At 41.6% G+C, this 24,399-nt stretch overlaps 2 protein-coding genes across 2 annotated transcripts; both read right to left on the bottom strand.

Moving 5' to 3' along the window:
- Positions 1 to 5,071: 5,071 nt before the first annotated feature.
- On the bottom strand, positions 5,072 to 6,670 carry LOC137912688 (V(D)J recombination-activating protein 2-like). Its single transcript, XM_068756822.1, has one exon. It carries the CDS (start codon positions 6,668 to 6,670, stop codon positions 5,072 to 5,074), a length of 1,599 nt encoding a protein of 532 aa, XP_068612923.1.
- A 4,822-nt stretch (positions 6,671 to 11,492) lies between these two features.
- LOC137912679 (V(D)J recombination-activating protein 1-like) lies at positions 11,493 to 16,634 on the bottom strand. The gene is made up of 5 exons (XM_068756813.1): positions 16,602 to 16,634; positions 16,075 to 16,076; positions 15,281 to 15,616; positions 14,082 to 15,193; positions 11,493 to 13,231 (listed from the first exon to the last, which is right to left on the bottom strand). Exons 3-5 carry the CDS (start codon positions 15,607 to 15,609, stop codon positions 11,493 to 11,495), a joined length of 3,180 nt encoding a protein of 1,059 aa, XP_068612914.1. The 5' UTR covers positions 15,610 to 15,616; positions 16,075 to 16,076; positions 16,602 to 16,634.
- Positions 16,635 to 24,399: the final 7,765 nt, after the last annotated feature.

Here is a 24,399-nt window from a genome sequence, read left to right on the forward strand (position 1 = left end):
ACCGTGCATGAAAACAATCATTATTTCACCATCTAGAATGCTTAACCGGTGGACGCTGCAATCTTTAGCAGTGGAGAGGTGCAGAGACATGGCAGACACGGCAACTTTTGTTTGACGCAACCTGTCTCTTAGCTCCGCCCACATCAAGAGCAGAGGAAGCACAGACTCCAGAAGCGTGAGAGAAAAATCCCATCAAAATGAAAGGCCTTATTAGCATTATCAAACACTGAGCTTCACCGAGTGCACAGAATACAGATCACATTAAAAGAGCATGCAGCGGGTCACATCAACAGCTAAGGAAAATGAGCCCGACTCCGAGACAAAAACTGGAGGAGGAGCGGTGTGGTGGCAGGCATACGAGAGACATCACAGATGACATTGAATCTGTATTCGAAGACCTGGGCAAGTTGTAATTACCGCTAAAGCGGCTGCAACAGACAGAAGAGAGCAAGGAGGGTGGGGAACAGAAAAAATCATGACAGCAGGCAAACAAAAAACATCCCAGAAATTGCGAAGGCCAGAGCAGACCGAGAGTGAAGAGCAGAAGGCAGCTGTCAAAGACAAGCCAGGGTGTACAATTACAGTATGTCCTCCCCAGTACTCTTCATAAAAGAGCATTTCAATCAATTTAAGGAGGTGGGACTATTAAATATGCAAATTCCGCCTTCTTGGCTGTGCCGTCACAGACATGATGTTGATCACAATTAAACAGCTTGTCCTTCTTTCTGTTTTCACTCATTTGTGTAATAAGTTGACCACTGAGGTTAACTCACAAACTAAACATTACACTACATGACTGTAGCATTAGCAGAGCCGGCAGTCGTGCCAAGTATACAATTAAAGGCTTAATTAGCCCCGTTAGTGATGCCTTTGAAAGCGCTTGTTTGCATACTCGGAAAAGACCCTTAAAGGGCAAAAAAGGCCCTTCTTGTCTAATTGTGTGAGAACATTTCCTTTTCATTGGCAGTCAAACAGGATGGTAGCATTTTAAGAGGCACTTTAGCTGCATAACATTGCACCATAATCAGCATGACACAATAAATGCGACAACTTCTATGAATGAATGTTGTGAAATACACTAAATAAAAAGTACACTGCAGAAAACACAGCCCAACACCGACATCATAAACATCTGATGGCAGGAACAATATTTTTTATGGGACATTGTTTGAATACCTTTTTGTATATTTTAATTGTTTATTTTATTCTTGAAGGAACGTTTGCTGAGAAAATTCTCCATCTTATAATTTATTTATTTTCAAAAGGATCAATAAATTGACCACAAGAGAGAGAGAGTTGAACCACAAGCCACAGTGATCCATCAGCATTGTTAGTTTTGACATCTACATAAAAATTTGTGTGGACTTTTCCTCTACATTTATTGTATTTTTTGATATTAGGTATGAACCTAATGTTTTTCTTTGGGGGGGGGGGGGGTTTGTTTTGTTTTTTAGGGTGGTGACCTTTTTTCTCCCCCTTATAGGTTTGCTGTCTGTTCGTTTATTTGTTCACAAACTCAAAACCTACATTTTTGTGCTTCTGGAATCATGTGAAAGTATGTGTCTTAAGATATTGAGATGCAAAGTACCACCTAAAAAAAACAGCCACTTCCATCCAAATGACATATGCTGAGCAGTCATTGATCAAGCGGCAGAGGCAATTCCAGGCCGCTCAGTCAAAGGGACACAAATGCTTCCTCTCACTCTGATTTTGCGCTTACAGCAGCATATTTATAATTACCCACGCTAATCAAGGTGGGAGTTCACAGTCGGCATGTCTGAGTGGCAACTGAACCACCTGCCAAATCACTGCTGTACCACTTGGCAGGGCTCACAGCGATGACTCCCACCACTCCACAGTCCTCGCCCACCACTCCACTGTGTCAAATCAACATCAAATCACACACATACTGCTGATTGAGCAGGTCATTACACAGAACATGTGTGAGCTATAAACACACACATAATAAAATGAATAATGCCAGGGATTTAAGTCAGGCATCGAGGTCGGCGTTTTCCGTGCAGTGAAAGCAAAATGTTGAAAGCTGTAGCCTTGGTGCTGACAACAGGGACAGCTGCTCAGTTTGCATGTTGATGAGGCATAAGAGTGTTAATATAGACTATTTAATAGGAAATGTCCTCCTTAATCATGCACCTAATATGCAATGAATATTATTTATATCCTGCTAAATTAAAGGTTGACGCATAAATGGATTTCAAGGGCTTGCTAAAGAACTGTGCTTCCATGTATTAAGAAGTATATGACCTTTAGTGCGTTTTTCCAGCCATTTCTTTGGACAAAGTGTTAAAACTCAGTGAATGTCATTTACAGTCAGAAAGTTGATTATAAGAGCCATTCTCTGTGAAAGACCATTGCGGCTGTCTCAAAGCTCACAGCAATAAAGCATGGCAAAAGTCTAACACTCTAATTCCAGCATAATCAGAAAAAGATTAGTATTAATTAAAATTCATGAATATCTGAACACATAATTAACCAAAATTATGTTAAAATAACACAAATGTCATTACTTAGCCTCTCTTGACACATCCCTTAAAGGTAACATATTATACCCTTTTTTCCACAAGTTAACGCAGTTGCCAGACATTTATATGAAATATCTGGGACAGTCTTTGGTCAAAATAGCAAACAGATGCTGCAGGACAGCGTCCCTCTTTTCTGAGGGCTGATCAATCTCAGATTGCTAATTAATAAGGTTTTTCATGTTTAAGATTTAATAACATCACAATCAGTGTACTAATAGCAAGAGTAAAAATATACATGATGGGATGTTAGTTTTGCAGTCGGTATTAAACTAAAGCTTAATTTTATTGAACATTTGAACTAATCTGAGGTTATTGAGATGTATTCCTTTGTGACTATGAATAACATCAATATTGTCATTTATATTTTCTACTTATTTATATATCCAATTGTATTCTGAGCATACTTGCAGGTATGGTATCAGTATTCACTTTCTTTTGAGCACTGTTTTCATCTCCACTTAGTCATTGCTCCACTGAGTTCACAAGCATAATTACTAACATTGTTTGTTTGGACAATAAGCATTGAGTTAATCAAGACTGCTGCATTGAAAAAAAGATTCAAGTATTTGTATTAAATAGGATCACTTGTATAACCTGTAAATAATACCTTACCTCCGGAGGTGTAGCTTGATTTCCCTCAGCTACTCCCTGTCGTAGAAGCAGCGCCATATTTCATTACAATAAGATAAGACTCTCAGTGAAAGAGAGCCATGTGAGAGGAATATCTGTTATCATACTTTTATCGTGCTGTGTCTAGCAACCCATCAAATTTAATCATAATGATCAAGTGGTCTTATTGACTGAAGCTGTTGCATTCAGTGTCCGCTGTGAGCCTCTCATGCTGAACTGTTTTTCGTACTAAGGGATTCTATGCTCACTCAGCTGCCTTTTAATCTTTAAAAAAAAAAAAAATCAACAGTTTAATTAATTGGAGGCAAAATATGGGATCCTATCTGGGGCCATCGGTTTCACTGTGCAGTTCACTGATGTATGATATTGATTGCAACAGGGAGCCATCTCATCAAAATCATGGTATAATCAATAGCTGGCATCGCCTGCAGTCCTGTTCATGCTTCAGTATACACATTTGAAGTAAACTCCTCTGCGCTGAAACACTCGGGCCATTTGTTTAAAGAAAATCGAGAATCACTGCAATAATCAAAAGATAAACTGGAAGAGACAGAGACAAGGAGGAGAAGCACGAGGACAGGTGAAGGAGTGGGAAGGTTTTAATCCATCAAGTATCCGAAGTGCTGCAGGTGATCCACGAGCCACCGACAGCCTGATCCACAGGCATTCTCCAACCACTTTCCTGTCACATCTTTCTCCTTTGTTTTGACTGCTCTGTCCCTCGGTCCCTCTGTTGGAACAGCGTAGGTTTCACGGTGGCATTGTTGTGTATTCACAGTATTCCCTACTGGGAGAAGGGACCGACAGGGTAAGGGCAGACCTTATCAGCTTAGAAAATAGATTGTGTTTGCGTGCCCAACATGAAACAGTTATAACCCATGAACTGTGGCACCGCCCTGGACACAGTTAAATAAAGCAGACATAGAGAGCTCAGGAAGGAGCCGCAGAAAGACGCCAGGCTTCCCACCAGCATTGGTTCGGTGCCAGAGGAGGGATCTGAGGCAGGCGGCATTCCTGGCATTCCGCCATTCTCCAAAGGGAAGCAAACCTCGCTGCTCACCTTCAAATAGGGAGGGCAACACGGGAGAAACACGTGTAGGGGAGCAGGGAATTAAAGAACAATAGGATCCAGAAGAAAGGAGAACAGGGATTCAGAACAAAGGACCGATAAGCAGTGCAGGGATTCAACACCATGTATTCGAAGATTCTTTGCATGCTAGTGATTTATTTTACCAAATGTGTTTGAGGAAACATATTGTGTCTGGATTGTGTTAAGTCTGTTCACCCTGTTTTGGGATGATGGACAGAATAGAAACGTTTTCTAAGGCAGACTTTGAAGAGGTAGAAATATGTCACCTGTTCCAATTCATTAGCTAAGAAGATTTAAGTGTGGATTTATAGTTTGGAAAAAGCCAATGTGTCCCACCTTGTGGTTCCAGTTGACTTGGAATAGTTTTCAAAATCGTGCTGCATGTATTGAGTTTTTAATTCAAGGGCCACAGAACAAGCTACATGCACAATATCATATCATGAACTTCTGAAGTTGCTATTGCTGATATTGAAGCAAGATTTGCTAATTTAAAAAATTATAATTTAAGGGAGACTATTTATTGTTGACTTCACTGAGTAAATATTGGCATATTAGATAGATAGATCACTTTATGAATCCCCAAATGGAGATATTAAACATTCTTCAACAACAATTTATTTACTGATCTTAAACACCTTCTAAAAATACCAAGCTTTCTTGTTTGATTTCAGTTTTTTTCCTCTTAAAAATAGTTTCACATTTAGAACAAATCATTTTGCTTTTAATGAATCATTTATTCACAAAATAAATGAAATTCTCTCAGTAAACATCCTTAATACTGACCATTTATTTGCAAATAAAAACAAAATCAGTCAAAAAGTCTCCTGTAAAAGCTTTTTTTGGCTGGTGTCATCTTAATCGTGGGAGGAGTTTTCCTGTCCTTGACTTTTATGGGGGTACGCTTCAGAGACATGACCTTTCGAGGTGGTGTCATTTCCTGGTATGGAAGGCCTCCATGATCCAGGCAGAAGTACTTCTTGCTTCCTTGAGATAGTCTGACCAGAAGGTTCTCAGACAGGTCCATGCACTGGGCATGGACCCAGTGTCCCTCCTCCCCCCTGGAACAGAAGATCATGGCTGGGCAGAGGAGCTCTGAGGAGTAGTGTGGCTGCCATGTGTTGGGGTCCACCTGACAGCCCAGGCAGCATTTGATCCAGTAGCTGGTTTGTGATTCATCCTCCTCATCCTCTTCATTGTAAGTATCCTCTTCTCCATCACTGTCTTCCAGCTCATGTGGCTCACGGCCAAAGTAGAGCTCCTCAGAATCTTCAAGAGGAGTGGAGTTATCATAATCTTTCGATTCCTGGCTGCAGCCCTGGCTTCCATCTACCTCTTTGTTTCCTTCTTCTGTCTGGAAGCTCACCTGGTAAAAGTAATGCACATCTGTTTGGGATGACCTTCCCTCAGTAGGTACTCCAAGCAGGATGCTTCCTTCCCCGGCACTGCCACCAAACCAGGTGCGACTGTGAATGATATCTGCGATCCACATAGGTGGTTCCAAGTGCTCAATATGGATCCCTTTCTCATCAAGAGTAACAGTGTTGCACTCAAGCCTCTTCTGAGAATCAAACTGATACCCACCTAAGATGATATATTCGTGTGTAGGACCTGTACGAGTGATTATGGCACTGGAAATGGAAATGCCAGTGTCTAGAGACTCACAAGAGAGCAGGGGACTACCCTGTAGAAGCTCAACACGCAGACGAAATAGTCGAGGTGGGCGAGAGTCGGAGGAAAGCGAGTGACCTCCGAGAAAGTAGACACAATCTTCTCGAGCGAGAGCCAAATGGAAGGACTGTCCAAGGCTGAGATCAGGTAACATATGCGAAGAGGAGCAACCAAACTCCAAGTCAAATAGGAACACCTGAGGAGGACAGTCAAAGACTCTGTTCCAGTTTTCAGTGGTTCGTTCTCCCATTGGCAAGTAGGATCTACCCCCAAATAAAACATAAGCAGTCTTCCCATGGCTCTGAACAATACTCAGTGAATGGCCATACCTGGCAACTGGCACTTCTCCAACCAGCTCCTTTTCTTTGCAGCACAAGGTCAGTTTACGATTACAGCCTCGGCTATCCACTGTCAGCACATACAGGCTCGATGAGATTTCATTGTTCGGTGTACGCCCACCGTGGATGACATAACTCTCTGGAAGCCTGTCATGTGGGTCGAGACGGCAAACAGCTGGACATCGCAACGGAGGAAGGTAGCACGAATCATTCGAGAAAGAGATGGCCCGGAGCTTCATCTGACTGTGTTGGATCCGAACCCCAAACACTCCTGTTGGACATGTACGTCTAGGCCAGCCTTTCTGACCAAACAAGAGGACCTCACCGTCCAGCTGTAGCAGAGAGCAGCCAGGCTGGAAAAGGCTTGCACAGTTCACTGGAGTTAATGGTTGCAGGGCCATTTTCCGGCAGGTGCCTGCATCAAAATCAACACAGAAACGCAATATAAGACACAGCTGTTGATAGTTTTCATTCAGGAGCATTAAAGCTTTACTTCCTGTTTATCACAGCAACACCTGGAGAAGCATAATCAGGGGTTTTTTCTTCCTCTTCAAATTCATGAAAGATGACTGTATTTTAGAAATTACAATATTTAAACAGTCATTTTTCACACACGCAACCATGCACGCATGCACATACATGAGACAAACATAAATAAGAAAAGAGAAAATAAGTGACCAAAATAAATTAAAAGAACTATGACTGGTAATACTTTTACAAGTACTTTATTTCTAATATCACTGCCATTGATGATGATGATTATTATTATTGGAGTTTTATTTATTATTTTTGAACAACTAGAATCTTGTAAGGCTCATTCATTTTATCTATTTTGAGCATGGACAACACAAATCTGTTACAACATGAACTATTGAACAGGCACAGCATGGACATTGTTCATTAGCTATTTTTGACATGACACTTTTAAAAGGATGATCTAAGACAACAACATTTCTCAACTCATATTCCATTTTTAAACTGTTTATTCTGAGTGAGACAGGGAGCATCAATTGTTTGTTCATTACTTCAGATGACTCGTATAAAATGTAGAACAGGTTCATTGACTTTAACAGCAGTGATACAGCATGAGTCACTAAAATGATTGTTACATATAGACTTTCTTAATCTAAGTCAGTTTGGATGAACAGTATCAGAATTCTTTTTAATGCAGTCAGAGAACTGTTAGTTGTTCCTTTGATCAAGATGAATGAATAATATTTAGTTCGCTTACCTTACAACGAGGGCCAGAGCGAGATCAGTTCAAATCCTTTTATGTCGACTGACTTTGACAAAGGCAGATGTCGATGTAGTTTGCAAAGCTTCGTTGACTCAGAAACACTTCCAGATCTTGAGGTTAACAGTCTGTGACTGCTGCTCGCTAGCAGGTGTGCTGCCTGAATGCATTTAGTGAGTGGCTTCATTAATACTGCTGCATGTCAGCAATGCCAATGAAGGTAAAACATAGGTAGAATCTCTGTTTAGCAATCCTATAATTCATTATACATTTGGAGTTCACTATTGCCACTAAAGACATGACCCACCTTATGAAGGAAATACATTAAAAAATAGTTTTGAATAAGTTATTTTAGCTTCTGAAGAAATGTTATATATATCCATGTAAAATTAAACATTGGGTAAATTAAAATGTAATAATATTACTTTAATGAAAATGTAATATATAGCGATCTTTTCAAATGCTCCCTCTCACACTATCATGATTAATATCAGTGTGCCTCTCATGTGCAGCATTTACTGTTGCAGGTGTTTTCCCGAGAGTAGCATTAACAAAGAGCTTTGTTTCTGTAGCTGATGTGTTTCTCATGTTTGGCCTTGACTTTAAAACTTTCTTTCCTATCTATCTTTTCATTATTCCTGTCATGGATAGAACTTGTTAAGACATTTTACACACTGTCAGTTTGCTCCTCTCGTCAACTGTAAAAGCTGCCATATTTGTTAATTTGAACAAATATGGCAACAAGTTACACAATGCCTTCGAAATAAACACTCTACTTCGGTGGTGAATTATGTGCTCTACTGAAAATGAGTTGTTAATTCACACAATACTGAGCTTAATGCACTATAACAGTGTGATGCTATTTCACGGGGGTGATAGTTAAAAAAAGGATAAGATAAATACATCACATCATCATAATGAATGCATTTTAGCAGCTGGCAAAGATTAAAAATCATCATGCCTCTCTTTTTTTATTATTTATTTGACCTACTGTAGATAAAAGCAAATCCCCTATATGAGTGACGCACACATGCCAAAACACCTAGAGAAAAAAACTGAGCGAGAAGCAGATGTCTACCAACTCATTAGCATAATGTTTTTGTGCATTGAGCAGCTGAGAGAAAACTTGGGAACTGTGCAAAACAAAGACAGAAACCACAAGTGCCTGGAAAACCGTTACGGCTTGAAACACAAAATAGCAGCGCACCTGTGTGTCTAAAGTGATGCTTACAGGGCCGAGTGAAGAGAAAACAATTCAGTCGTGTTACTGGAGAAGATATAAGGCATGAATTCAGATGTCAGTGGGATGTGCACAATGGGAGTTTTCTTCCTTTAAATCTTTGTTCCATTGCTATAAACTCAGGCTTGGATAAATAAACATTTCTAGTCAGCTCAAGGCGTCCCCTCAAAGCGCCGGTGAAAAGTATAGCGCTATATGTGCAGCCACAGCTGGGGAGATGCAGAGTATGAATAGGAGGCACAGCAGTGCGTGGCAGACCCCGGGCCATGCAGGGATTTGTACATAATTGATAGAACAAAGTAATTAGTATCTATGGTAACACCTGTTTCTGTCCCTTGCAATGTATCACTAGCTGACTGTTGCCACCCTGAAGGGTGGTTTTGATGGATGATGCAGTGACGGCGCTGATGTTGTGATGATCATAGCTGTGGTGCTTAACACTCTTTAATGCTACACTAATCATTCTCGTTGTGGTGATTAGCACTGGGTGCCACTTTATCTCAACCCTAGTTAATATTTATGTGGCATGGTGGTCACCGGCAGCTGATCGTCTACAACACCAATTTTGGAATTTTATTTTACAGAATCATTGTTGACGTGGCAACAGTCCTGCTAAAAACCCAAGCATTTATCGGTAATCATAACAGCGAGAATGCTAAAATCGACCTATTTAAAACAAAACATTGTGAGAAGTCAATTTGTGGCTTGACATTTAAACCTTTCACCTGGCCTTCACACATCATGAAATTTTATGCCATTAGAGATTTCTTTTTTTTCCTTGTTTCCATGCTCTGGACCTTTAATGGTGAAAGTTGTAAGTAAAACAATAAAAATAAAAGAAATAAAAACCAAAGCCAAAAATCCCCCTAAATCCCTCTTTCTACAGTTTTAGTGTAGATTAAAACCAAGCCAAAGTAGAATAAAATGCAATCCTACAATAGAAACTCCAAAGAACAAATAAATGGTAATATCGTTTTGCTGTTTATGCTCCTTAAATTCTTCTGTCTTGCCCGTTTATTGCTTATTTGTTTTCACAAGCTTTTTACGTTGTAAGAAATCTTTATATTTTTAAGATGACAGTATTTCTACTGTCTACAACTGCCATCAGCTATATATATCAGTTTATAATGTAAGTTAAGTTGTATTTATACATGCACGCATATGCCTCTGCAGTGTTTTAAAATTTATTTTTCAGTAACTATAGAACACTGTCTTAAAAGTCATGTTTTCAAAGGTGTTTTCAGATGTACCTGTATTATGTTCTAGAAATTAATTATCAATACACTTGATTGTCAAAGATATTCAAACAAGGCAGATTTAAACAGATTGTGACTATTTATTATTAAGTGGAAGCAATGACAATTTGCTCATTTTTGCAAAAATTAAAACAAATATCTGAATATTATGAAATATTTAAAAAACAACAAATATATCTCAGGAAAAATGGTGGATGTCCAAATCACTAGAAAAGGCATGATGAAAAGTGAGCAAGTGAACCATCCATCATCCATTACTTTGGAAATGCAATTCATTATGCTTATAAAACAAATATTGGACAAGGCGCAATATAATACACAGAAAAACATGATGCCATTGTAGGACAGTGACAATTATCAAATGTAATATATTTCACAGCTGTCATATGGTTATATTTATGACAGTAAAATAAAATCAAGTATTCAATTGAATAAGGAAACAAAATTGCCTGTCACGTTTTCAAATTGTAAGGGCAGAAAAAAATATATAATCAATCAATCAAATATAGAAAATTGCAACAACAACAAAAAATCTGTTTATATTTGGTGTTTCCAGCTCCTGCTCATCCCTCTCCTCTGTCAGCCATGGAAAGGAAGAAATATCAGCAGAGAAAAGAGACCGTTTTTATACAGAACTTAAGACACATCCGTCCCCGCTGCTGGAGAGTCCATGGGGTATTAGGCTCCTTAATGGACCGTACTGTATTTTTATGACATCAACAAAAAGGTCAGTATATGTTTTATTTTATGTGAATAATTCAAATAAGTATAATCTTTTCTCTACTGTGAAAAAACTAAGATATAAAAATTGGTTCAAAGTGACCTGGCATCCATTCTGCACCTTAGGGATCCCAAGATAAAGCACTAAAGTAATCTTTTTCAGAGGGCACTCATGAAACAAAGAGCATTTGTGTCTCTGTGATTGCATTTTGCTTCTGCTCAAATGATATATTAATACAGAGGCAGAAAATGTGGTCTTTTTAACACAATTTCCTCCACATGACTTACAGCGCTTTCATCTGCTGCCATAAATATCCTCACCATATATTCGTAAATATGTCATATTCTTGCAATACAATAAACTGCTCCATATTTCATCTGTGAAAAAAACAACATTCTGCTCAGAGCAGAAGGAAAGAAATCTCTGTTACTTCTATATTCCTACTGTCTCATCTTTACACTGCAATAATCTAACAGCTAACAATCAGGCCAAGGCAAATGTATTCATTTGTAATATTCCAAAAAATAAGGCATTGCACATTAAAGCACTTCTTTAAACACATCGTGCAACAATACTATTTGACCTAAAAAAACTGCAACTTTGACCTTATGCAACTGTTCAAGTGCATAATGTTTTGAAATCTATGAGCAATTCGTATAAAAGAACATCTGTAATAATGAATTAATGCAAATCAAATTTTGCTGATCAAAGCAATTATTACACAATTATCCTGAAATGAAAAAAAACAGCTTTGTTCACATTAAAAGGAAAATCAAACGTCTCTATCTTCTAGAGATGCGTCCTCATATTGGTTGTCTACTGGGTCGATGGTGGCCTGCAGAGCTTTGGCAGAGTCTTTGTGAGCTTCCATAAATTTCTGCAGGTATTTGGAAGTGTAGAGCCAGTGGTGCTTTAGCACGTCCTCTAACTCAAAGGTCTTCGACTGACGTGCATTCATCTTCCGGAAACGCCTGAACAGCTTGTTTGCTGACTCGTTCCCCTCACTGGCCCAGGCCCCTATGGATCCATCTCTGTCTATGATTTCAGGCACATGAGCCAGAGTCTTGTGCAGGTAATTGGTTATCTTTCCATTGTATCTATATTTGAACTTCGTGGCGAGGACCTCTGCAAAGCTCTGGGAGTTAAAGCTGTATCGGCACAGCTGGTCGGGGCACTCCTTGGCCGGGCAGGTGGCGCGCCACACTGGCTTCATCTGGAGGTAGATTCTCATCAGTTCCCTCAGGGCCTCCCTCCTCTCCTCTGAGGCCACCAGCTCACACACCGCCTCCACAGCCTCCAGGTTCATTAGCCGGCGGGCGTAGTTCCCATTCATCCTCATTACTGGCTTAAGCTTCATCTTCTTCCTCAGCTGTTTATCTAGGGCTGATCTCCAGCTACGCCTCTCCTCCCGGCTGGGATTGACCTTTTGGTACACCTCCCCAATCTCATCTTGGAATATTTTGTAGAACTCAGTGGCGTTGCCAATGTCACAGTGTAATGCATCCATTGTGGGATGGGTCTCCATGAAGGGCTTGGCAGAGACCCCTTTGACTCTATCTCGCAACTCATCGGCAGACTCAGAAAATGGGTTGGTTCTCCAGATTTCATAACACTCGAGGTTCTCTTCATGACTCCGGGTGATACAATGCAGCACCATGTTTTCAGAGGCCTCTGCACGAATGGCATCGCAGAGGGTGCAAATGTAGGTGGAGCCAGATGCCTCGAGGCCCTCCATTTCACGCACCATCTTCTCATCATATCCCGTACCCCTGAAATGAAACCGGAAGGAGCGAGGAAGTCCGCCAATGGACAGGATTAATCTGCTCTCTTTCATTGCATTGCGCTCTGCAATTACAGGATGCAAGATGGCTGTGAGTGTCTCGTGGTCTGATTCATCCACAGACATCAGGCAAAGGGGCTTACAGGACAGTTCTGAATTTGGCTTTGACTCTGCAAAGATGGTGACTTCTTCCTCCTTGCGGTCTGCTCTAAAAGTGACAGACATGACGGTGAAAGAGAAACGCACAGCCTTCTCAGGGACAGCCGGTCCTCCACCGTGCTTCTCACTGACATCGCCCATGCCATCACAGGACTCTTTGATCATGACAGTGAAGTGGCTAGTGCTGTCTTCAATTCCATTCTCTCTCAGTCCCTCCACAATGTCCTCCTCCATATCCTTTAATGCTGACACCAGTGCCACATCATAGCGAAAGCGGCGAGTGATGGTGTCAGCTGGGGAGTCATCCACTGAGGAATCCCAACCAGAGAGACCATTAATAATGCCGACGTTGCAAGATGGAGACACATTCTTGAGAGCTGGCTGCCATTCAAACCAGTGAAAGCCAGGAAGAAGCTCTTTTTCTACAGCTCTCAGGGCGTGCAAGGGCTGAAAGATCTGGCGGCCGCTGGTGGCTTTGACAGTTCGGTACATCTTGTGGTACTGGCTGCAGCTCAGGAAAGTGTTGACCCGAATTGCCAAGCACACAGCCGGATGCAACCCAGAGCCTCTGCCTGTAGAGATGGAGAAAAAAAATTAAGCGTTTCAATGAGAGGAAAAACAAGATGCCGAAAAATATAATAGCAAAGCGTGGAAAAAGGATTTAGACATGATGCGAATTATTTAACACTAAGCTGTGAGGTCCATTTCCAATGCTTAAAAAAAGAAAAGAAAGAAAGGCTGCAATTTCTAACACTTTCTCATGTGATATCACACATTTGGACCAGACCGAGAGAAGCACAAAATGAACACCCCAAATCTGAATGTATCATTGTCAAAAAAAAAACCGCACAAGCCCATGATTACAAAATCCAATATTTCCTAATTTCCAAATGTTATAAGAGGGCAGAGGGTGAATCAGTGAAGCTGGCAAAAGTGACGTATTGGCTGCAGATGAAAACAGACACCAGCTGGCTTCTCCCCCCCCCCCCCCCCCCCAGAGTGGAGGAGGGTGCTGTCGGTGTAATTTACAGATACAGGAGCTGCTGATGTTTTGATTCTAACAGTCCCTTCAAGAGTTGTTGTTGTGCATTAAAGGGAGTGTGAGACAAACACGCAGACTAAGAGGGAGAAGGGGAGCGGGAAAAGGAAAAAGAAGCTTTATTTTAGTGTGAATGGTGGCTCAATAAAACAAAGTGGGGCAATAAGTAATTGCTTTGCAACAAAAATCACAAAGAGCATTTCTTCTGAACTTTTCAACTCATTCTTATTTATGAGACGACTGCATTCCTCACCGCTGGAGGAAAATGGAAGCGGAAAAATTGACGAGTAAATACAATCGTAATTTTAATTTGTTTGCGTCCTCCTGTCTTTGCTGTGCAGGGTTATTTTTGATTGAACAAAAGCCTTATAATAGTCTGTTACCTTGCATCGTTGCTTCCAGCTCATCTGCCAACCGGTGTTCATTCCCAGATCTCAAAGCAAGCAAAAACAAAGTCATGCACACTGACTTTAAGTCGCCACCTTCCCTTCTGTCTGCAAACGTCTTCACCTGGTCCTTCAAATCCCTCAGTCGATGCTTCTGGGCACGACGGCTGAGGGATAACAAGTGCTGGCGGGGCCTTCCCCCTTTATTGATTAGGAAGTGCTTGTCAAATTCTAATGGCTGCTTGTTTGTGTCCTGTCCATCTTGCTCGTGATCCAGACAATGAGATGTAAATGATTCTAGCCTTATCTGCTTGCCGCAGCCACTTCTGGGGCAGAGAAGAGGTAGGGATTGTAGGGTGAGAAAAAATGCTTTGACAGGTGAGGTGAGAGTATCAAGAGTACAGTGCAGGTTGCAGGCCGGGCATTGGGGTCCCAGAACAAAGAAATATTTGGTAATACAGTTGCGGCAGAAGAGGTGCCCACAGGGAGACTGGACTGGATCAGAGAGTAGATGGCCACATACCATGCAGGTGAAGGAAAACAGGAAGTCTGCAGGGAGCTTCTCAGAGATCAACTTGGTACTGAGATGGTCCTCGCAGCAATGTAAGATGTCCCTCAGCCCCTGCACTTTCTGGTTGTTAGATTTCCTTGTGGCCGTGAGCACAGGATTTCCCAGAGCCCTCCTCTCACCGACAGCAGTATTGTCACCGTGGGCCCACCGACCAATTTTTGCCAGCATCTGGGCACCGGGCGTGGTTTTTCGTCTCTTCCTCCCAATCTGCTGAAATGAATGTTTCCTGGGAAAGCAAAGGTGGCAGTGGGACGAATGGGATTTCCATTCGGGGACTCTTGTTCTGGTGAAGCTGCAGATGCCGCCACCCCGTATGGCAACCATCCAGCATCGATGGCAAAAGGAAAGCGGGTGGATAGATTCTGTGTCTTGGGTCACTTCCACTTTGAAGACTTTCAGGATCACCTCTGGCCAACATGTTAGCCTGCAGCCCATTTTGCGCAGAGTTAATTTGCTTGCCTCATCTAGATTCCCGTGAACATCGTGCACTGGTCCTTTGACTTTTCTCAAAGCCAGTCCGCACAGACGGCACAAGCACCTTCATAGAGCAAAGGCAATCAAATTATTAGAAAGAAATACAAATTATGAACTGAATATGGAATATAGAATAGTAACTTTTAATCACCTGAGGTGGTTCATGTGGCTGTCCATTTCCTTTAGTTTCATATCTACCCTGCGGCCCGGACCCTCCACATTGTCCTTACTTTTTCCCCCTAGACCCAATTTCATAATACTCCCTTGACCCACACCGTTATCTGAGTCTATATTTGGAGCTGCAGGGTGTGAAATCCCAAAGAAGGTTTCTTTCTCCATCTGTGTCTCAATAGGCAGAGGTGCCTTCTCCATGGACCTCACCCTAAACAGTTTAAACTTCCACTGGGAATACTTAGAATGACGATGGTGCAACTCTGCCGGCATGAAGGATCTAGGGTCATGAAGGCTCTGCTCCTCCATGATGTGACTTAGACCATCCACCCTGGAGAGGAGAGGAGAGGAGAGGAGAGGAGAGAAGAGATTTAAATCTGATCAATTGCAATAGTATGAAAATAAACTAAACTGTCCACGAGATAAATATTAATGGTTATAGAGAAAAAATTGAAGGTCCAAATGCTCAGATGCACCAAGTTCCATCTCGGCGTTAAGCCCATCATGGCCACAGTCTAACAGCTTTACTTGATTCCTGATGAATTTATACACTGAGTATCCTGAAATCCCACTGAGTAGAGAGGGGTGAGCTCTGACCTAGAGCCCTGTATTATACCATAAGTGGCATTTAGATCATCTGTAAAATGCATGAGACAAAGCATTGGGGGATCGATATGACACAAAAATCTTCTTTTCTCTCATCTCCAATCCCATAACTCAGGGGAACATTGAGACTTCTTTGACACAGCGAGTTTGCTAAATGGGCAACCTTACCCCTGAAAGGCTGCCAATCATTTATATTAGTCAGAGAGAGTTGGAGCCCCTTTATCCGATAAGTGACATTTTAAAATCAGGGGGGGGGGGGGATAAAAATCAGAGACAGAGGAAACTTATTTTCATAATACATAGATATTGACCAAAAATAAGGGTAAAGAAAACAGCATATTGAAGAAAGATCATGAAGAGGCGTTCCAAGCACAACAAAGAGTCATCTTCCTCACGATCTAGTGCAGGTAAGATCAATGATGCTGCTTCTGCTGCAGGCCTTATTTCATCTGCTCCTATGCTGTCTGGTTCTACTGCAATTCATTCAGACAATAAAGTGGTTAAACAGTCCTACCATTGCACACATCTCCCGGCGATCCATTTTTCAGTCCTCTCACTAGGTATTCTCTCTGGGAGGTTTGGATCTGACAGTTTCCTTCATTTCCTTGCTCTCTGTGTTCTGTTCTTCACATGCTGAACTCTCCTTTGAGACAAGCAGCTGAGCCTCTGTGCATGTGTATCAGCTGTGCTCTTACCTTATTTTGAGTCTCAGCTGGCGTCAGCTCCCCTGGGGGGGGGGGGTCTTCTTTGCATGTGAGGGATGCCCCGCAGCCAAGCACTAAACACTGCCTATATATTATATGCGTCTGTGTCAGTCACAAACTGGAGAATCTGTTGGCAGGAGTTGTTACTCTATTGTGGAATCGCTGTCTGTCTCCTTGTGTCTTGTGTACTTATACCCTTCCTACAGCGGGATCCCAACAGTCACCTCCTCATGGCACCTGATACAGGCAGCTGATTTTTTTTTTTTTTTTTTTAAACAAGGTCAGCTGTGAAGCACAGTTGCAAACATATATGTGTGCAGAATTCAATGACATGAAGACAACTCTGTACCACACCACAATGATTCTGAGCTTGAAACATTTCACCTTTATCTCTCCTCTGTCATATCCGTCTGCCTGCTCACTTTATCCAGGTGTCCTCTCTCTGACAGAAAGACAAATAGTGTTTATGACACCAACGGAAGGGAAAGGTTACTAAAGCAGAGGGACAATGGCTCATAGATTAATGCACCTTCTTGAACTCACAGACAAATATTTTCAGAAATGTGGCATTACAGTTTCGCCTTTGACCAAACTCAGTCAGATCAAAAGTCATATCTAACAAATATGGAGATTAATATGAAAGTTGATTCACATGTTTGTGTCGTAGCAGCCTGCCCAGTTTCAATGTGTAACTGTAATACTTGAAATGTTAAGCATGGTCACTATTTATAAATAGTACCTCAAAGCCAAATATATACTATATATATATATATATTGTTTATTGACTTTTTTTGTGTGTGTTTTTTAATATAACATTATATTATGTTATGTAAACAAACATGATGTCTGATGCTGACATTAAGGCAAAACAACACCAGTGATATCTGTAAGAAGGAAGGTAGGTTTGTTAGATGTGTGTGTGTGTGTGTGTGGGTGTGGGAGTGTGTGCGCGCAATCAACAGAGATAGAGAAACATGCGTTAGTAGCTATAAGTGAACAGGCAACATGAAATATGAAAAAGACATACCGGTAGCTAGAAGAAGATTAAAGAAGGGAAGAAGAAAAATGGTCATGACACAGGATGTTATTATTGTTATGCTAATTACCGTGTCATTGTGACACATCAATTCATCGCTCAGGAATTTATGGGGCTTTGACTCAAAATGATAAAAGTCATTAATGCACTTGTATTGCCTGGATACCAATTAACAGTGATGGCTGTTTGAACCACAGTGTTCATCTGGCAATGACCGATTTGATAAGTGGGCATCAAATATGCTTCTCATCTGCAGCTGTCTTTGCAACATCAGAATGTGTACCGGTAATCTATTTATCCAAATGCTGTCTCCATGTCATCAGAATAAGTTTTAATTAGACAGAATCATTTGATGACATGTCTGAGTAGGTATATGGGGAGTATTTTCCCAAGATCATTCTTGTTTGTAATTTTCCAGGGGGCTTATCTGGTGTTTTCTCTGCAGGAGCCTGTTGCTGTTGAGCTGCATTTGCTTGCCAAGTCATTAGATGCACAGTCGGTGGGCTCCAAAAAACACTTGGGCCCAGTCCTCTCCTGTTGGCCTAACAGGGGAGCAAGATTAGTGCTGGTCCATATCTGTCGCATATGGTCATTGTGACCTCAGACAGCCAAGGCATGTTTTTTTTTGTTTGTTTGTTATGCACAAGAAATATTGATGAGTAAAGAATAGCAAAATGCGCTCTACTGAAATCAATCAGACACAGATGGGAGATTTCAAGTATGCAACGCTTGATACATTACATATCCGACACTAGAAGCAAATGATGGATCGTCGTAAGATGTTTCCAAGCCTATTTATAGCTGATATTTAGATTAATGATAGCCAGCTATACTCAGATGTTTCCTAGGTAAAAGACAAACACGGTTCCGCTGCAGACAGAGACGAAGCTGCAGGTGTCTACCTGACAAACAAGCAGTGACCCTCTGAGACCCTCATCTCGCAGCACCTGCTAATTGACTTGTTATTGATCAAACTCAAAGACAGGCTGATTTATGGGAAAGAGGACTTGTGGCGACAGCCACCTGGTAGGAAGCGGGGTGTTATGAATGTGAGGAGCGGATCCTAGGGGACAAAGGTTGTGGTTCAGGAGGACATACACAGGAGTTTTGCAATGCACCAGTGAGCTGACACCGTGCACAAGGAGGGGGGGTTATTTCTTCTAATGTGATGAATCCACTCAACATCGGTGAGCAATGTTTTCATAGCTGAATGTGTTGCAGGTGTGTGCAGCAAGAAGGATGAGTGGAAGCATGGCAAAGAGAGTGCATGTGAGGAGAAGAGACATTTGGGAGGGGTTTTGGTGCTGTGTTCAAAAGTGCAGGTGTTTGAGTGACGCAAGGGAAACAGACCAAACATATATCAAGTAGCGCTACTAATACACCAGAATGATTATGTTTATCTCTATGTCTTAACACAGAGCAATGGACAGAGAAAAAGAATGGAAGAGAACGTGCCAAGAGGGGACAGACAGATGGAGGATGCAGTGATCGTCTGTAGAGGAGCACAGAATAACAGGCTTAGTTCAAAGTGGACAACACAAATGGGCTTAAGGCAGATTGTGAGCTATGACAAGGAAACGGGGGGGCGTAAAAGATCAAGCCTTCGAAGCAGAACTATGTAAGCCAGAGTTACAGAAAAGACCCTCTGACAGCTCAAGTCAGCGGGCAGCTTAAGAGAAAGTGTCAATTGCCCAAATGGTCATTGGATGAGGATCACAGCAGCATCAATATCTTCCTTACGAGTAAGGAAATGTCAGCATTGTTCACATTCAAATAGACTGAACGAAGTTGCGACAACGTGCTTCAAAATGTCAAGATGAACGTTGTAATTCCATTCGGGGTAAAGAGGGCATGCTGCACCTGTTTTTTGCAGGATGTTTATGCAGTACATTGAGCATTCAGTATGCCCATTTTTAATTGCATTTTCCTGACATATTCAGCAACTTCTTAAATGAAGCCCCATCCAGTCAGCGAGTCGCCTCCCGTTGTTCACCTCTTCTTTTATCCTTCATCCGCAAGACATGATTTGACAGATCAATACTCAAAGAGGTAGGCGTCAGCACTGAGCTATTTGTCAAAGCTACCTGCCAGAACAAACCTCTTATCCTACTACTCACATCCACACTCCTTCCTCTGCCCTGCCTCCCACGCTCACGTCCTGTTTCCCATCGTCTTTCCCCTCTTCGCTCAGCCTCACCTCAGGTTTTGTCAATAATCAGTTAGGTGTAATTCCAATGAGGTGATTAATTGCTTGCTCTCTCTCTCTCTCTCTCTCTCTCTGAGCACAGGTTAGCATTTGTATAACAATCACACGATGATAGCCACGGGTTCAGCTACGTTTTTGACTCATCCTGACTGATGGGGCTTTAACAGACAGGACACACACACACACACACACACACACACACACAGACACACAAATACAGTTGCTACCAAAAACAACCCCTACAACCTACTGACGGACGGACTGACACCACAATAGCTTTCATGCTCAGCAATCCAAATCTTCAATTTATTGGATCTCACTTGCCTTTGGATGACTTTCATTTATTTAAAATCTTGTCTTCTAACTCCCTGAGGCAATGCAGAGTTATTTTGTATTTGGGCCAGTTGCATTGGTCTCTGTGTTGCGGTGACTCATGTAAGCACCTGTCTTTTTTTTATTAATCTATTTTAAAAACTCCACTCAACAAATCCTATTGTAAAAGCAAGATGAGTTGTGCATATGTCAATCACATGTAGATATATCAGTGAATATTTGCGCAGTTTGGATCTCAAAAAAGTAAACAAAATGAAATGAAACCCTAATCCCGATTCAGGTGCTCTCGAGTAAAGCGGAGAATCAAGACCAGTGTCTTCAATCAGAATAACAATACTATTTAATTATGTGTTAATTAAAGGCAGCTTTCCCTGATTGAGGAGTCGGCCCATTGATGCTGAGGGACTTCCAATCATATAAACATCCGCTCCCTGGATTTGGATCGTGTTGTGTTTAATCAGGCATTAGCCAGCTTTTCCCGTATTGCCTGCCTGGTGCTGGTTTACACAGAATGTCTGTCAGCTGAAGGATAATCGTTCAAAAACGACTCCTAAATATTCCAAACATTCAGGATTTTGGATGGCGGTACATCTTAGACAGTTGTTTAACACCTTAATAAGTGTCTTGCATGCACACAGTTCTCAAATTAAGAGTGATACTGCATTATAATCCTAAATACCACGATTTCTCTCTCAACTAATCATGTTCCTTCTTTCCCTTCCTTGCTCCCTCCATCAGTCCCATGCTATGAATGTAATGTGCAAATTGTAATCTCTGGGGAAAGATGTAATAGAGGATTTTGTCCCACTATGTGTCAAGGAGGGTGAAAAGAGCAGTGCTGTTGTCTGTCAATTCTAACCCCCCCGACTGTCCATGGTCTTAGCTTCCCACCAAACACAACTTTTCCCAGACATAGATCAGCTTATTATTATATCCATGTCGTTCCACTATACAGAGTCCATTACAGGAAACGCCAGGACACCAGTGGCCATTTCTGTTCTGGCTCTGCCAGAGCTCAGACAAGGAAACAATGGGCCCAGTAACATGCAAAGATTTAGAGCTGATTTAGAGTGACTTTTAGAGTATAGTAATTATAGGAGTTGAAGGGAGGGGATGTGAAGGATGTGAAGGATGCTCTGGGTAGGTAGGGGCTTGGGGAGGAAGATTATTGTCATTTGGCAGCCGGTCTAGTTGGAGAGAGAAATAATTACAGGAGCCAGACCCTGAGTGGCGATGTGCAATGATTCAAACAATCCAGAGGGAAGACATTTTTTTAATGCCCCACTGGCATGGGAGCAAACGCTTTTAGTAATTGGTTGAGGAAAACTAGTTTGGTTGAGTCCCTTCTTTTTTAGAGAATTCTCAGTGTCATAAATGATCTGTGGATTGGACTGTACTGAGAATAAATCAGACAGTTGAGTCTTAGTCAGGGTGCAGATGGTGTCTCGTCACTGCAACAGAACACAGACGTGCCTCGGGAAGGGACTGGTCCCTGCTGTTGGACAGGAGGGTAACACAGAATGCATAAGGTTCACAAATAAATACCCATCCACCTGCTTTGGTGAGTGCTTGGGGCCCGGAAAGATTGGAAAGCATTGATACAGTTTTATTTGCATTTCCCTGTCTGCCTGTACAAGCAATTGAAACAGTTTCTGCATAAGCAGATGGAAAGGGGAACTGAATAGGGAATAATGAAAGGGCCAAGGGAGGCCTGTGATGGCTTTCACATAATAAGAATGATAAAAAAAAAATCATATTCTTCTATTCACACTCCCCTTACTCTTCCCTTCCCTTCTGGTTACTGTGGGATATGCGTCGTTCGTACATGCACAGGTTTTCATCCCTTTGCTTTTTTGTGGGTGTCCTGCTGGAGAGGCAGGGAGAGAGGGAGAGGGAGAGGGAGAGGGAGAGGGAGAGGGAGAGGGACTGTTTATTCTGTCAGATGGTCCAACGTGTTTGGAATAAATTTTCACCGAAGAGGAAGTTGTCTACATCATGTGAACTGGCACTGCTGAGTAAGTGAATGGTTCTGGGTCCAAAACCCTTCCCTCAATCACTCTTTTAAGTTACTCAATGTTGAAAAATTAATTCAGGATTTTGGGATTTTTATAAATCATGGTCTCTGATGATAGCATATCTATTAAGGCAAAGCATAACATTGGTATTTAGTATTTCATTCATTCATTCATTTTCAGAAAGGCAAGACAATCTGTGTCTTCAGCCACAGATTTGAATCCGGGTCACGGACTTACACTAGAGCCTATCCCAGCTGGCATTGGCCGGGAGGCGGGGTACAACCTGGACAGGTTGTTAGTTTATCGCAGGGACACGTATTTGGTATTTTATAGAACTAAATAGCTACAGAGAGAATCACATCTGCTGTGCTAATCAATAGATGTGACCAATCTGTTACCACCTGATATCTCAATCAGCCTCATGACTGCATGCTTGAGAGGTACGATTGGATGGTAAGAGGGAAAGCTAGGCCCCATGTATGTGTTTACCTTGTGTTCTATAATAAACAACAATAAGCACAGCAAATATACTAACTTTAAGAGTACCTGTTTACCATGTCTACAGCTAAGGTAACATTTCCTTGTTAACACTAAACTCAAAATACTAGTGACAAGGACATAAAATAAAAAAAATAATAAATATGTTTTATTAGTTGATTTTAAATAAATATATTTTTAGAGGCATCTTGACAAATATTTTGAATCTTAAATTCAAATGTAAATGTCTGTGCCGATTCACAACATCGATCCAATAATGGAATGGAACCATGGTTGTCAAAATCACATTTTCAGGCCAATCTCAGTATTAGAGTGAAAATAAACTTAACAGAATATAGACAGGCTGATATTGTGCTCACTATTTATCCATGCTTACACACCAGTGCAGGCATGTTATGTTATGAATTCAGGAATTTTCCCCCCATTTAAAGGTGCATAATAGCGCATGGATTCTCATTATAAAACATAAAGTGTCAAGTGAGTGCAAGAATCTTCTCTCAAGATTGCTGCATGTCTTTACGTCTCTTTATGTTATTTTTTTTCACAAGTCGCATCATGATTCACTTTTTCATGCCATTGTTGTGAAAAGGTGTGTTTGACTCCTCTTGTGGAGCAGAGCCCATTATTGTAAATAGGCCAATAAGTAACTTTCACACGGTGTCTCTCCAAAGCAAGCACACTACTCAATATGCAAAACAGAGGCGCCCTGTTAAAGAAACTGCTGCCAACTGATTATATTTGTAATTTAATTTCCTTGGTCACACAGCGATAAGAGGAAGGAGCGGCTGCAGCTGGCCAGGAATGAATGGATTGACAAGAATGGGACTGCAGCTTCATTGTCTGCACTGAGATGTCCGAGACGACACCCCTCACGGAGAAGGTACTGTTGAGTAGATACGGTACAGACACAGGATATATACATATATATATATTATTTTATTAGCAGAGGCAGCAGAGAGCATTCCACTGAGCTAAAAGAACATGCGCATTCATATCGAACGGTTGGATGTAAGTGCAGAAAAATCAAGAAACTTGTTTTTCCTTCCTCCAAACTGTCTCTTTCTTTTTGGTCCATTTCCTTTGTACATAGTTCTGCTGAACAAACGCAATTATCCATAGTGGCCTGGGTGGCATGCCAATCACAAAGAGCAATGGCTCATTGCAGATTCCACAGGCAAGATGCGCTCTATCCCCGCAAGAAAGATGACTGAAGGACACGAGGAGCACTCTCCCCATATTTTCTCCTCGGCTCTCCTTCCCATGTTTGATCGTGAGCTGCGGAATATGCACCGCCTGACCTTTCCATTTTCGGAGATGGCGCTCTGATGGCAATACATTGGTGTGCACAACGCTGCAGTGGTCAGATGTCTTAGAGACTTTTACTACATCAGGGGCATTGCAGGGCAATAGAGAACCGGTGCTAAGCAATGGCATAGAAGAGAAAGAAAGGTACAAATGTCAACAAAATATGATGCCAAAAATTGCAGTACAGAACTGTTATGTGACATCCAAAATCCTCTTTCCACCTTTGTTCTATGTCCCCCACCCCCTGCTGTCTTGTCCTCTGCATTTTTCCTCTGTACCTTCACTTTGAACCTGACAGCATTATCCTGTCAGCAATTTAACAGGGAATGTTGTAAACCACATTGTTAATAAAACAAATAAAAAAAACTATGTGCTCCTGCTTCAGCTCATAATGCC

The sequence above is a fragment of the Brachionichthys hirsutus genome, unplaced genomic scaffold, assembly GCF_040956055.1.
Source record: "Brachionichthys hirsutus isolate HB-005 unplaced genomic scaffold, CSIRO-AGI_Bhir_v1 contig_939, whole genome shotgun sequence".
Lineage (NCBI taxonomy): Eukaryota > Metazoa > Chordata > Actinopteri > Lophiiformes > Brachionichthyidae > Brachionichthys > Brachionichthys hirsutus.

Coding starts and splice junctions, on each gene's coding strand:
- LOC137912688 (XM_068756822.1), bottom strand. CDS start 6,670: ATGGCCCTGCAACCATTAACTCCAGTGAACTGTGCAAGCCTTTTCCAG.
- LOC137912679 (XM_068756813.1), bottom strand. CDS start 15,609: ATGGAGGAGCAGAGCCTTCATGACCCTAGATCCTTCATGCCGGCAGAG. Junction 15,194..15,280: donor AGCCACATGAACCACCTCAG/GTGATTAAAAGT, acceptor TGCTCTATGAAG/GTGCTTGTGCCGTCTGTGCG. Junction 13,232..14,081: donor GCTGGAAGCAACGATGCAAG/GTAACAGACTAT, acceptor CCATCTCTACAG/GCAGAGGCTCTGGGTTGCAT.